The sequence below is a fragment of the Juglans regia genome, chromosome 9 (genome assembly GCF_001411555.2).
Source record: "Juglans regia cultivar Chandler chromosome 9, Walnut 2.0, whole genome shotgun sequence".
Taxonomy (NCBI): Eukaryota; Viridiplantae; Streptophyta; class Magnoliopsida; order Fagales; family Juglandaceae; genus Juglans; species Juglans regia.
In genome coordinates, this window is record NC_049909.1 from 21221917 (window position 1) to 21236586 (window position 14670).

Genomic DNA, 14670 nt, shown 5'->3' on the forward strand with positions numbered 1-14670 from the left:
GAGACGATTACCCCCAATTAGGATTTGGCGTGCTGTCGTATTCTTTATTATTCTATCCACAGTTCTGCATGCATGTGTCCTTAATATCATGATATTATTGGCCTTTTCCTTTTCTTTCTCCTGTGCCCATATTTGTTTATAAATAGTAAAATTCTGAATGAAGGCGATTTGTGGACGAATGCACACCAATCCATCCCACCTGTACCGTTTAGTGAAATGGTGCCTTTTAATTTGACAATGAATTACGTTTTTGGACTGAAACGGCGATAAAAATGGAAGAGGGGAAAAACGGTTTGTTTTGAGGTAGGGGAACCTCTGTGACCTTCGCGACGGCAATGCGAGAGTCCAGAGTTATAGGGCGGCGAAGGAGGAGGACTGGGCAAGCTATTTCCTCCGTTGCTGGCATAGCCATTACCTTTGTGAGCATGACTCGTTGGCTTTCTTTCGCGGAAAATGAAGCAATTTTGGACTTATATTTTTTCTTTCATCATAGCATTTTGGATTTTTCTAACAAGATTCAAAAGCCACTAAAAACTGGAGTGGCTTCTTTTCTATGTTGAAGAAAAGACTCAATGTGCACTTTCAGACCTTCCCTTCGCTAAGAAGTGTCGCAAAGCTTAGGAGGGAAAGCAAAATAATTGTAGGAGGGATGATTTTGGCTTTGGATGCTCCAGTTCCTATAGATGGTGAAATTTGCTGCTTCAAGTCTTCCTGGAAGAACTTCACTCTCAGAGCTCCAAGCCGCAACCAACAACTTCAACCAGAATATAATCTACGGTTCAATTATGAAGCTAACATTTTAACTGAACTGATGATAATTAAAAAAAAAAAAATCCTAAATATAATTTTAGCTGTGTTGCTAGCTAGGCTGATAAAAATCTTATGTTTCTGCTTGATGAAGAGAATTTTGGTGATTTAGCAAAACTCGAGCAGATATTTTTTCTTTCATCAAACAAAATCACATAGTTTCAATCGCAAAGAGACAATCAGAGAGAGAGAGAGAGACTTGGGGAGAGTGGCTTGGAATGGAGCATATGAAAGTGACAGTGGGTATATGCTATATGTGCTTTTAATGGGGGAGCAACGTGGAGTTATTCCAGAAGACCGATAGTTCTTCTTCTTCTTTGCCAATCTTTAGTGGAGAGATTGAATGAAAATGGCAGACCGATGTTCTTTCTTTTCTCTTCCGTATTTTTCTTTTTGTTTTTATATGAAAAAAATATTCCTGCCATGTCATCTTTCGTGCACAATCGGTACACTATATCACTTGTTATACCCAGCATAATTGTTATAAATAAACGGCTTTGCATATATAATTTCCTCGTCAAACTGCAGCATACATTGTTTAATATATTCTCTTATTTGATTATCTCAAGCAAAAATTTAAGAGAATTTTTTTTTTCTTATGATATATTAAACAATGTATATCTCAAGCCAAGCGGTCAAATGTAGCGATACAAATAAGAGGATAAAGTAGTGTTTTCCATATTAATTACAGTCACGTTGACGGTAGATCGAATGAAGTGATTTACAATGAAAATAGAATATTAGAGCTAGTACAACAAGTACTTTTTACTACACAAAGTTTTACTGTACATATTTTATACCCCTCAAGTAGTGGCAATCTAGCTACGTACGTACTGCATGGAATAAATTAAGAAACTAACAAAATCCCCAAAACAAAGGTGTGGCTATCCCGGCCCCCAGTTTGGGTAGAGTGGCATGCACGCGAGACCACCTCTAAAATTGTGTCTGCCGGTCTAATTTTCATTCTAGACATGATGCATGTGAATTATCATCCATGTCAATTTAGTGGCTGATTATATATATATATATATATATATATATATATGTATGTATGTAGTAAAAGTCGTACATGAAATTACCGGCCGTCGAAACTCAAATGAAAAGAGAGAGATCAAACCATATTATGCATGGCAAGTAGGCTCCACATCCTCCAACTCTATACCCTCGTCCGCGAGCCTCTTGTCCTTGTACACATACCACTTGGAACATACCAAATACAGGACCAAATTCAAAGCACTCAAGATTGCCAAAAGCCAGTAAAAATCGTAAAGCTTCCCTTGGTTAAGATTATCCGCTAGCCACGGCTTCCTTTTCCCTGTCACCTTGTGCACGATGCTAACAAGTACAGAGCTAACGAAAAACCCTAGCGAAAGTGTGCTCAAAAACAGCCCTGTGCTCATTGTCTTCATCCCTTTTGGACACTCCCTCAGGAAGAAATCTAGCTGCCCTATATACGTAAAGGCCTCCCCCGATCCCACAAAGAAAAACTGCGGAACCAGCCAAAACACACTTAATGGGATCTCTGCGGTTGGATTTTCCAACAAACCATATGATCTTGCGGCTCGCAAACGCTTTAGTTCAGCGAGTGCTGCTACCACCATTGCAAACATTGAGAAAACGAGACCAACCCCTATGCGTTGCAATGGGGTTAAACCTTGTGGGTTTTTAAGCACTTTCCCTGCAATGGGAGCAATGATTCGGTCGTAAATGGGGACAGTCAAGAGAATGCTGCCGACGAAGAAGACTGTTAGGGAAGCTGCGGGGATTTGAAACGAGCCGATATGGCGGTCCATAGTGGTTGCTTGAGCGACTGAGAATGTGGACATTTGAGCATAGATCGTCCAAAACATGATAGTGGTGGCCCATATGGGTAACATTCTGACGATCAATTTCACTTCTTCAACATCTGTTAGGGTTGAAAGATACCATTTGTTTACTGCAGTATTCCCACTACTAGACATTTCCTGGTCCTTGATTGCTGCCTTGTCCAGGAAACTGCATGTATAGGAGAAAGAAGAGTGTAGAAAATAATTCGTCACGTAATTCTTTTTATTATAAAACAACTTTAAAATATCATATCAAAGGAATCAATTTATAAATATAGTAGTATTGAATTGTTTTATAAACAGAGCAATTTAATTTCTATAAAATATATAACAACAAGATGAGTACGTATAAGATACGTATTGATCTATGAAATTAGTGGACCACCTGATGTCATGAATATTACTAATTTATTTGTTTTGTATCGATCGTTGTGCCATTTTCATGTGTATATAAGGCAGAACGAGATGGTAAGTTTTAGATGTCATGACTGACACTGAGTACTTGGACATCATGATACTGGTGAACAAGAGACTGATTTATATGAATTTGAGTCTGAATACGATACGACAAAAAAGCTGGCTTTTTTAATTTCGAGGTGAAAATAAAAAGTTAAGAGGATATGGAAAGGAGATGATAGAATAGCAGAGCGGACAAATTGCTAGTCCCAACTCCAAACATCAAGCTAGTGTGGTAGTGTGCTATTGTTTTCCCATCAGTTGGCACTTGGCATTCACACGGCCCTGAAGGACATGCGCATTGCGCCAAACGCACCGGCTGGTTGGCCACTGATCAAAGGATCTTGGAATATATAATATTTTTTTAAAAAGTTTTTAACTTTTATAAAATTTGATACATAAATTAAATTAAAGAATGATTATGTGTCATTTTCTTATTGGTGGACACATAGTATTTATATGCCATATGATCAGCGTCCAATAAAAATATATTAATAATCACTTATTTAATTAATAAATAAATAAAATGAAAAAAATAAAATAAAATGCAGCAGTCGAAGAACAAAATAAGAATGCATACTAACATTATTCCTTTCTTAGGTTGAAGAAATAAAATCAGACAGGAGAAAGATAAGGCGAAAGTTTAGCAGGGCAAATGGAGAAAAAAAGTTTAGATGCAGTTAATGAGTTAGTTGAGGTAGCTAGGTCGAGGTGGTTACTTACCGGAACTGCTTGGTATGGGGCAAACTTTGCTTCTTCTTCCTCTGTCCCTCGTCTTTTATGTCCTCGACGTTGAACAGCAACGACATATCCGAAGGTAACTCCAAATGCCTCTTTCTCCACGCAGCGATAAAAACCGCAGCAATCTGCGTAAGCGGGCTACCGACAAGCTTCTTGAACCGGTACCGCCTCGTGCCCGACAAGAACACAACCAGGCCGAGCAATATGGCACACGCACATATTCCATAACCCCAATCTCTCCCAAGATTGTCTTGGATGTACACAAGAACGGTTACGGCCAGGAGTGAGCCTATGCTTATAAAGAAGAAGAACCAGTTGAAGAATTTACTCATTTGGGCTCTTTCTTCTTTGTCCGAGTCATCGAACTGGTCTGAGCCGAAGCCCGACACGCTCGATTTTACACCACCGGTGCCGAGGGCGGTGAGGTACAGCGCTAGATAAAGAACTTTTAGCTGCATGCCGCTTGCGGGGATGCAGGGGGGAACGGTGTCCGCGGCACATTTGGGTGGACGGAGGCTGGAAATCACGGTTGAGATTGTCAAGATTGTGACACCCTAACGACCAAAAAGAATCTAAAATTAATAAATAACTTCCAAATAGTAAGCTGAGATTCTTTATACATTACAACCAAGCAAGAAATATTACGTACAGTTGCTTGAACGGTGGCGAAGATGGCAATCGTGAGATACCTGTCAAAAGAGGATGCAAATCAAGCAAAAACAACAAACTTTTTAGCAAGTCTTGAGCCATTTTTTTTAGGCGGAACAAGACGCAATAAACTGAACTTGAGATTGAACCTGCCAAGAAACGTGTCGGCAATAAAGCCGCCGAGTAAACAGAGCATGAAAGAGGTGCCCATGAAGTTGGTGACAATGTTGGCCGAGGTAGCATTGCCCAAATGCATGGTTCCAGTCAAATAAGTCACCAGATTGACGGCAATACCCAGCGTCGTTAACCTTTCCATTGCCTCTCCACCTGAATGATTAAAAATCATAGAAAGAAGAGTCTTAGATTGAGAAAAGGTTTAACACAAAAGTGGTAGGAGAGAGTGAAGGGGAGTGAGACCCAAAATCATGGCGGCAGCGATCCAGCCACCGGTTTTAGATCTCTCGACCGGAAGGCCTTTGTAGTCCCAGGCATCTGGGAGGGATTTCCCTTGTGTTTGAGGCAGGGAAGGACTCATCCTTCGCGATCTGGTGTGCGCGCGCGCCTGTAGCCCGTAGGAGCTCTAGTTTAATTAATGCTCTTACTAATCAAGATTCAAGATTGGATGATGGTGGCCGTAGATAGGAGACTCGAATTCGTGGCTCAGTCGGTGCAGGCCTGTTCCTCTATTTATACTCAAAAACTTTGCATCCATTAAAATAAGACAACTACACGTACAAAAAGATTATATAAAAATAAATTTATAAATTAACGTAATTTCATAAGATTTGTTAAATTTATTTTATAATAAAAATAATTTTATAATCTGAAGTATCGCATCAAATCACATCAATTTATAAATTTATTTTTATATAATTTTTTTATGTCTAAAATATTTTCCTTAAAATAAATATATATTGGGTGAAAGGACACCTGTCATTGGATTATCCAATGAGGGTGTTTGCAAATAGGGTGGCTCTACAGCCACCGCTCCCAATCCCACTAGGAGCCACCTATAGTATAAAATATTATGTTCTTTTATTTTACTTTTATATATATATATATATATATATATATTTTTAATATTATAAAATATTTTTTAAAAAAATAAAAAAATGATAATATCATTAAAAAATACGCACTTAATCACTAAGTAAAAAATATATATATTAAAAAAATTAAAAAAATATATAACGGGATTGGGAGCAGTGAAAGTAGCTTTACTCTTGCAAATATTTATATAGTTTATCTTAAAAACATTTTATTAAAAAAATACCGTCCAGAATCCAACTCCCCTCTCTCCCAATTCTCTTGTATTCATGAGCCTCTCTCTATCTCTCTCTCTTCTCTTCGTTCTCTCCAATTTATAACATTCAACTCTCAAAGAAGAAATCGACGCACATTTTGAATAGAGAATATGATAAAAAATCTTCTAATGTCTATAGTTTTTTCTTTAAGTTCTTCCAATTTTTGCACATCCACATCCTATTGTGTTTAATTTCTTTCTTCATTTTCAGTTCCTTCACTTGGGAGGCAAACCAAATTTTCTTTACCCGTCGACTCTATTCTCACTCCACCGCAACAATCGTCGACCTTAGATTTCACGGCCATCACGAGCAACCATTGTTCTTGTTTATATTTTTTGCAAACTTTTTCTTCCATTATGCTCTGTTGGTTTTTGCTTTCTAATAATTTTTTGCAAGGTTTCATTCAGCATATTCCTCTTCAATATTCTTCTTGTCATGTTTACATCTGTCTTCTTGGGTTTCAATATTCCTCATCAATTCTTTGCTAGGTAGTTTTCAGTGCAAACTTTTCCATGGTTTACGGTGAAGGCAGCGACGGCTTAGGGCTAGTTTTTGGTTGGACACTGTGGAGAAAGAGATTGTGTGTGTGTGTTATTACTTGTTCGGGTTACACACGACAAGGCCTTTGGAAGTGGTTTGGATTGACTCGCTTGGGTGGTAGTGCGACGGGGTTGGGCTTCCGTGTTAGGCCGCTTAATGGGATGAGGTTGGATGCGGAAGATGTTGCATACTGCATGCAGGCAATGTGGTGCAGCGTGAAGACTGGGTCATTAGTAGTTAGTTGTTTTCGGCATATTTATTCCGTCAGTCATTACTCTGTTTTCTGCATGTTATTTTGGTGTGATCTGTTTTCTATTGTTATGTATCTTTGTGTTTGTGATGGGTTTCGGTTACTAGCTACTAGCAGTTGTATTTTGTCATTTATTTCGACATTCTTGTATGTGGCCTTGCTTATTTAAGTAGCCAAAGAATTATCAATGAGGGGATCAAAAAGAAAAGCATTTGTTATCCAAATCGTGCGGTACTTTCTCACCTGAAGAGAAACAATTCACTTATTATTTGAATGTGTGTTGGGACCTATCATTGGCATCAGAGCAAGATTATTTATGGGAACCAATAAGGAACGTATTGAGCAGTTGGAGGCAGGGCTAGATGGAGTGCAAGATGGGCTACACAAGATGAAGCTCAGCATGGCTGACAGACTTCGTCATTTGGAAGAAACTCTTACCCGTCTCTCTGATATATTGCTCGCAAACCAGAAACCTTTAAACCACGGTAACCAATATCGTGAAGGCCACGATGGGGGACGACATGTTGTATCCTCCAAAATAGTAAAACTTGAATTTCCTCGATTCTCAAGAGATGATCCAACATAGTGGTTCAATCGTGTGAACCAATTTTTTGAGTTCCAAAATACTCTCGAAGCCCAGAAAGTTTCTTTGGCCTCCTACCAATTGGAAGGAAAGGCCAAACAGTGATGGCAGTGGATCCGCAGGACATTTCGAGAAGAAGGACGTGCACTCACATGGGCAAATTTTGAATACGTGCTCTGGGCTCGCTTTGGGCCTTCAGAGTGCAAAGATTTTGATGAAACTCTTTCAAAGATAAGCTAGGATGGTTCTCTGCGTGATTACCAGCGGGAATTCGAGCGCTTGGGAAATTGGGTACAAGGCTGGACACAAAGAGCTCTTGTAGGAATATTTATGGGTGGCTTAAAAATGGACATCTTGGATGGTATCCGAATGTTTAAGCCTCAAACATTAAAGGAGGCTATCAGCTTCGCGCGAATGAAAGATGATCAACTATCTAGGCAAGGGACATGTGTACATCCTCCACCACTAGGAGAGCCCCGTTAGCTCTTCTGCCAACAACTCGGGTAGCACTAGTTGTACCTACAGCTCTTGTTCAGCGACTAACTTGGGATGAAATGCAGCGGAGGCAAGCTCAAGGTCTATGTTTTAATTGTAATGAGCATTTTACTGCAAGTCACTGGTGTAAAGGGTCACGACTACTCATGCTGGAAGGACACGATGGCAGCGGCAACATTATCTGTGAAGCTACACCTATACAAGTAGCAAACGACCTTCAAACGGGTACGGTTCCACCAATAAATGGCTAGACAAAAAACCTACTGCAATTATTCCCAATTGTGGACCTTGAGGACAAGGATCCACTTAATGGGATGAGGTTGGACGTGGAAAACGTTGCATACTGCATGCAGGCAATGTGGTGCAGCGTGAAGACTGGGTCACTAGTAGTTAGTTTTTTTCGGCATATTTATTTCTTTAGTCGTTTACTCTGTTTTCTGCACGTTATTTTGGTGTGATATGTTTTCTATTGTTACGTGTCTTTGTGTTTGTGATGGGTTTCGGTTACTGGCTACTAGCAGTTGCATGTTGTCATTTATTTCAGCATTCTTGTACGTGGCCTTGCTTATTTAAGCAACCAAAGAATTATCAATGAGGGGATAAAAAAGAAAAGTATTTGTTATCCAAACCGTGTGGTACTTTCTTACCCGAAAAGAAACAATTCACTTATTATTTGAATATCTGTGTTGGACCTATCATTCCATGGTGGAGAAGACGTTCAGCTGGCAGACAGCAGCTTGGTGTTTCACGGTGTACATGGGCGAGTTTTGAAGGTGTTTGCCGTGCGTGGAGATGACCTCAATGGCTGGTGGTTGCCGTCCCACTTGAATAAAATGAGTTGGATTTTGGTATCAAAATTCTCAATTTCATCACTATCATCTCCTCCTTAACATAATTTAAATACAAAATTTTTAAATTAATCATTACAATTTTTTTAAATCTTTAAATAAAAATAATATTATAAAATTATATTCTAACAATATTTTAATTTTATAATATTTTTTATTCAAAATTTCCCCTCATTTTAGAAAATTAAAAAAATACTCAACGTAAACTATCTCATTACTATTCATAAATTATTTTATTATTATTCACAAAATCTTTATCTCATCTCACTCTTTAAACAAACACTAAAATGGAGTAAGATATTGAAATTGGCCAAAGAGTAGTCGTTTAGTATTCTAAAATATTTTTAGAATATTATTTTTTAATATTATTATTGTTTTAAGATTTGAAAAGAATAAATTGTTTATTATATTTTGTATGAGAATTTAATAAAGTTATTTTGAATTTGAAAAAGTTGAATTGTTGATTATATTTTGTGTGTGAATTTGAAAAAGTTATAATGATGAAAATGAGATGAGTTGAGGTGAGTTGAAATGATTTGTGAATTCAAACAAGGTTTGTTGTATACGAAATTGGCCAAAGTTTTTACTGTTTGCCGCACTCTCGTGTTATAGTTAACTGAACTACTTTGTTGGAATATATAAAATAGATTGATGTAATATGTCAGATTATAAAATTATTTTTATTAAAAAATAGATCTAATGAATATTATAAAATTTCATCAATTTAATAGGTTTATTTGATATAATCTATTTATATGTTTTCGTAAAGTAAATATTCAATATATTTAATTAGCTTAAAAAAATAATAATACTCAAATTATTTACTTGTATATAAAAGATAGTAGAAAGGTACTGAAGACGTGAAGAGAAAAGCCTTCTTTTTAGATATATCACCATGTCTCAAAATCTACATAGGTTCTTATAAACCAAGGTAAAGCTGTCATTGCCAAATGCCATAGTATTCCAAATCAATCATGGAGGGAGCGTCAAAGTTTTAAAAATCGTTTTATATCGGCCGGTACGGTCGGTAATTGCCGTACCGGCCATTGGGCAATGGCCGGTACAGGCATTACCTGTATTTCGTATCGGTCGAAATACCGGCCGTTTTGGCCTGTGTTTCGGCCTGTACCGGCCGATATTTCGGCTTTCATTTTTTTTTTTAATTTTTTCAAACTACAAGCTCATTTTTTGACTTCTAATTCAGATTAGACTATTTATAATTTTTATATATATGTATTTATATATAATTTATTTATATATAGATTATTATTTTGGAATATAATTTTGAAATATAATTTATTTATATATCGACTATTCTGAAATGTTATTTCGAAACGCTATTTTCGAAACGGTATCGATATTGAAATATTTCGTTTCAGTGCCTTGACCGGTACAGCATCCAGTACGATATTCAAAACATTGGAGAGCGTTTCTCCATCTTCTCTGTGGCACAGAGCGCTCATGACGTTCCCATCGGTAGTGAGAGAAGAGATCACATGTTTCCAATATTGGTGTCCTCTCTTTTTGAAGCACATTTCACTGTCGATCTCTTTAAATTGAGCTTTACTCGGCTAAGAATTATGAACCACCCGATGTTATTGAAACGTGAGCGGATGAAACTCATGGGTCCGTTTGTATAGTAAAGTAAGATGAAATAAATTGACATAATTTAAGAATAATAATAAAAATTATTATTATTTAAAATTAAATAAGATGAATTCTATACCTAAAGATAAGAGATAAGATACGAAACAAACAATAATAATACGAAGCCGTGTCAAAGATGATAGCAGCCTCATTTTTCCACCCATGCCTAGAGGGCCAGCTAGCTAGCAATCAGATGACCCATATCATAATTAAATTCCAGCGTTAAAGATGGCATGGGGCCTAAATATGGCGGCTGGGGCCATGCCATCATAGCAGCTTATATGTGAGATTAAAATTTAAAACATTTGTGGGTAAACTGTATTTTTAAATATGTGACGTGTGTCCCGTATTATTGTGTGACAAAAGTAGTACTGAGAATTAACACAGGCTTTGGAAAAGGGTCACGACACGAGGTCATATATGTTTGGACCACAAGATTGGTCATTTGAAAAATGATTCTAATTCATTGGGTTGTTTGAATAATTGATCATCATGATTTTAGTTTTGCTCGTTAATGCTGTAACATTGGCATCCCCATTATTGACGATTACCCATTACCAAAAAAAAAAAAAAAAGAAGAAAGAGGACGGTCAGTGCATGCATGGCTCTGAACCACTTTATAACCTGATTAGACTAGCTAGCAAACGTTAGCCAAACAAGTAAATATGTGGCTAAGCTGAGCAAAGCAAGTTCTATTATTTTATTAATGTGGATTTTAAAATTTTAAAAAAAAAATACTAATTTAATCATGATATTCAGAATGAGAAAATCTATTTAGTACACATTTTTAGAATGCATTGTTGATATGCAAGTCTTCCACGTTAATTATGTTAAAAAATGATTTTTTTTTTTAAAAAAAAAAATTATAAAATTCTATCTGTTTCTTGTTTAGCAAAGAAAGTGGGAGATTCCATAGTGCATCAATTATTTAGTTCTGACTTTTGCCTTTAATCAGTTAGTTGGGGGATGTTTGCATCACATCTTTTTCTTTTCGTCTGTCTTTTGTTTCTTTCACTTTAGGTGATAAACATCTTTCTCACCAGACTATTTATTATTCCCCTTGCAGCATAAAAGATTTGCTTCAGATACGTTTGTACGGCACGGCCCATAACAGCACAAACCAGGCCCTGTTTCTTCCGGCTTTGGGGGCACCATGGGCTACTCAAAACGGTGGGAGCTCTTTCCCTTTTTCGCTTTTCGTTTTTCAAAAATTTTATGTGCACTTATTCTTGCAATCTTCCTTGCGTATTATATTAATGTGATTAATTACTTCATATTTTTTAATATAAAATAATTTATTTAATCAATCACATCAATAAAATGTATAAAGAATATAAAAGTGACAGTATATAATAGAACTGAATAAACATGTCCTTTATGAAAAAACAACAAGAATAATGCTACTTAATCATATGAAACTCTTGACGTGACATCAATATATGATGCCATGTTATTTATTATACGAATTAAAAATACAAACAGTACAAAGGGGTAGAGAAAATCTAGAGTTTTAGTCTTATTGTTTATATTTTTATATTTTTTATTTTTCTTATGTGGTGTAGGACTGCTGAATAAAACAGCTCTTAAAAATTAAATGAGGTTAAATATTGTTGCACGTCTCTTTGTTTGATCTCCGTGAATCATCCCCATGTGGATCATCGTGTGTATCTGAGCCGATATTATAGATAATCAACAGTCGTTGTAAATCCAAATCTTGGTTTTAAGTGGCTGATCAAAGTCCAAATCGCATTTGGACCTGCGAAAGTTTATCCTTTTTCTGAGTGTCACTCACATGAGTTGTGGTACTGTTGATTCACATGTTGAATTTAAGCTATATAGTTGGTAAACACCCCATTTCTTTCTCGATCTGCAATTTCCAATATGAACTCGTGACTAAGTACTTCCCATTAATTAGTTTTTTATTAATTCACTCATGTGTTTTCCTTGTACATGATGATGATATATAATTTCATAAGCTACAAGCTGGACTCGCTTTATATTATAAGAGCCAGTTTAGACGTTGGTCGATCCGAAAGAATCTTTCACGGAGGCAGGATTAATCAACATAATTTAGATAAATATTAATTTATATATGGGAAATTAATTAATTAATTAATGCCATTGATAATTCAATTCAGAACAAATAGATAGCTACAATTAATTGGTTGGCATAAGAAGTCACATGTATATATATACAGACACATCCTCACATACTCTACAGCATATATATATATATATATATATATATATATTTATAAGAGATCAGTATTGCCCTTGCCAACAGAGATATGAGAAGAATCAACGGAACAATGTAGTTGAGAATCAACGGGGTTACAGTACTACTGCAGATGAGATCATTTTGGAATTACTGCAGATGAGATCATGGTAGCCTTCGAAGCAGTTCTGATGGTAATGATCAAAGTATTATAGTCACAAAAACTTACATATCCCTGTAAAATTCATACTTTTTCTCAACAGCAACCGGACTCGTTGTCGTTGGGAACATAATGGCGGGGAATTAACAGAGTATTGTGGGGAATATTAGATATATGTATATAGGGTTTCTACGAAACTACTGCCAGATCAGCCCGTTGTTTTGTACAATATGATCACGCAAGATAGCGGCCGGTTTGTGACTGTACCAGTATCTTGTTTAAAAATAATAAAATCTCCGGCCCATTTGGGCTTCTTGCGCGGGATCCATAATGAGGTGATTTTAAATAAAAATTAAAAATTAGAATAAAATATTATTAAAATATATATTTTAATATTATTATTATTTTAAAATTTTAAAATATTATATTTTTTATTATATTTTTTGTGAAAATTATAATGATGGAATAAATATGAGATGAGATGGTTTTGGTATCTAAATTGAGCCGAATTCATCATCTCCACACATTATATATCACATTTATTTTTAATATTTTTAGTTTTATTTTTTCTAAATTAATTGAGTTATTTTATTTATCATCTATACATGACCACACATTTACATTTAGTAAGAGAAAAAAATAAAAAATTATGTGTGGTATGTGGCATAAAGATAATGAATAGAATTTTTCTTAAGTTTTACCCTTAATTTTGTGATGTCATATTGCCATTGCGGTTACGTAAATCACGGCATACGTGCTTCGTGTACATACTATATATGCAGATCATTAGTCGACGGGCTCATGTATTATATGAGTAAAAAGAAAATGTTCACGAAGAATGCTATTTTCCCTTAATATTTATCATTCAAAGTTGGCTTAAAAATTAAGATAGACAAGCCTAGCATGGACAGTTTTGTAAAGTAGAAATTGACGCATACGGATCACGTACTTACGCAGTACATGAATTAATGCTACTACAGAATTGAAAAGCAGTCCAAAGTTACAATCAGAATTGTAATCCTGGGGTCTGCATTATTAATCAACACTTGCTAGAAGACAATTAACAAACACTTCATCACGAAGGAGATGAGAAAAACGTACAAAAAACAAAAATACACAGCAGCAGGGTTGCAAATCAGATAGATGGATCTAAAGAAGTCATGCGTAGCTAGGCACATTGGAAGCCAGAGGGGACGTTCTTCCCACAAGTATTGATGAGCAAGCTAAGGGAAACGGGGATGTTAAGATTGATGCCAAGAATGTTAGCCTTAATGGCAGTGCAGAGGCAGACTGCAGCTTCAAGATCGACAAGCCCTCCAAGTAGAGAACAGCATGGGGCATCTGGTGGGGTCCCAACAACTGCACCGACCGTTCCATTAAGTAACTTGGCACAAACTCCCAGCTTCAGGGCGTCTCTGGGGCAGCTCTGCGTGGCTGCAGGAGTACTAGTACTCGGGCTTGGGTTAGGGTTTGGCTTAGGCTTAGGACAAATGTAGCAATTACCACTTACAAGGGTAAAGAAGAGAAGGTTGATCAGTGAGATGAAAAGAGCAGCTTGCAAAGTCGTTCTCTCCGAACCCATGATCTGATGATCTCAAACTTTTACCCAAGTGCTAATCAGTACTACTGTTAGTGCTGATAATGCGTTCGTGCAGTTTTGTTATGGAGATGTAAAGATCGAGGCGCTATTTATAGCAGAAATGTAAGAGCAATACATGAGTTGTTAACATTCTTAATAATTGAGTTTTACTTGAGGTATAAGTTTAACTAAATATAGAGAACAAGGCAGTGAACATTAATATGCATCGATCATGTGAAGCAACATTGGCCGAGAACTTAGCTGGCAAGAAATCAAGGGATTCTATGTCCGTAATATTATATATATGATCAATGGATCAGGAGGAGTTCTTTCGAATCTGTAGATAATGAAACTGACGTACGGCCACTTGCCATTTTATTATTATTATTATTTTTTTTTTTTTGAAGGAATACTGATGAGGGAGTTTTAATTATTAATCATACCTAGCTATATAGATAGCCCCAACTATGGACATATACATACATATATTTATATATATATATTATTAATATCAGAGGGATAGGTCCGGGACTGAACTTATAAACAAGCCAGGCCAATATGCATGCCTTCA

The 14670-nt window shown here is 36.3% G+C and overlaps 2 protein-coding genes across 2 annotated transcripts; both read right to left on the bottom strand.

Moving 5' to 3' along the window:
• Positions 1-1392: 1392 nt before the first annotated feature.
• Positions 1393-5150, bottom strand: LOC109013118 (protein NRT1/ PTR FAMILY 6.3-like). The gene is made up of 5 exons (XM_018995092.2): positions 4896-5150; positions 4628-4805; positions 4480-4519; positions 3813-4384; positions 1393-2802 (listed from the first exon to the last, which is right to left on the bottom strand). Exons 1-5 carry the CDS (start codon positions 5011-5013, stop codon positions 1929-1931), a joined length of 1782 nt encoding a protein of 593 aa, XP_018850637.1. The 5' UTR covers positions 5014-5150; the 3' UTR covers positions 1393-1928.
• An 8204-nt stretch (positions 5151-13354) lies between these two features.
• LOC109016453 (14 kDa proline-rich protein DC2.15-like) lies at positions 13355-14240 on the bottom strand. The gene has a single exon (XM_018998863.2). It carries the CDS (start codon positions 14100-14102, stop codon positions 13689-13691), a length of 414 nt encoding a protein of 137 aa, XP_018854408.1. The 5' UTR covers positions 14103-14240; the 3' UTR covers positions 13355-13688.
• Between the last annotated feature and the right edge of the window lie 430 nt (positions 14241-14670).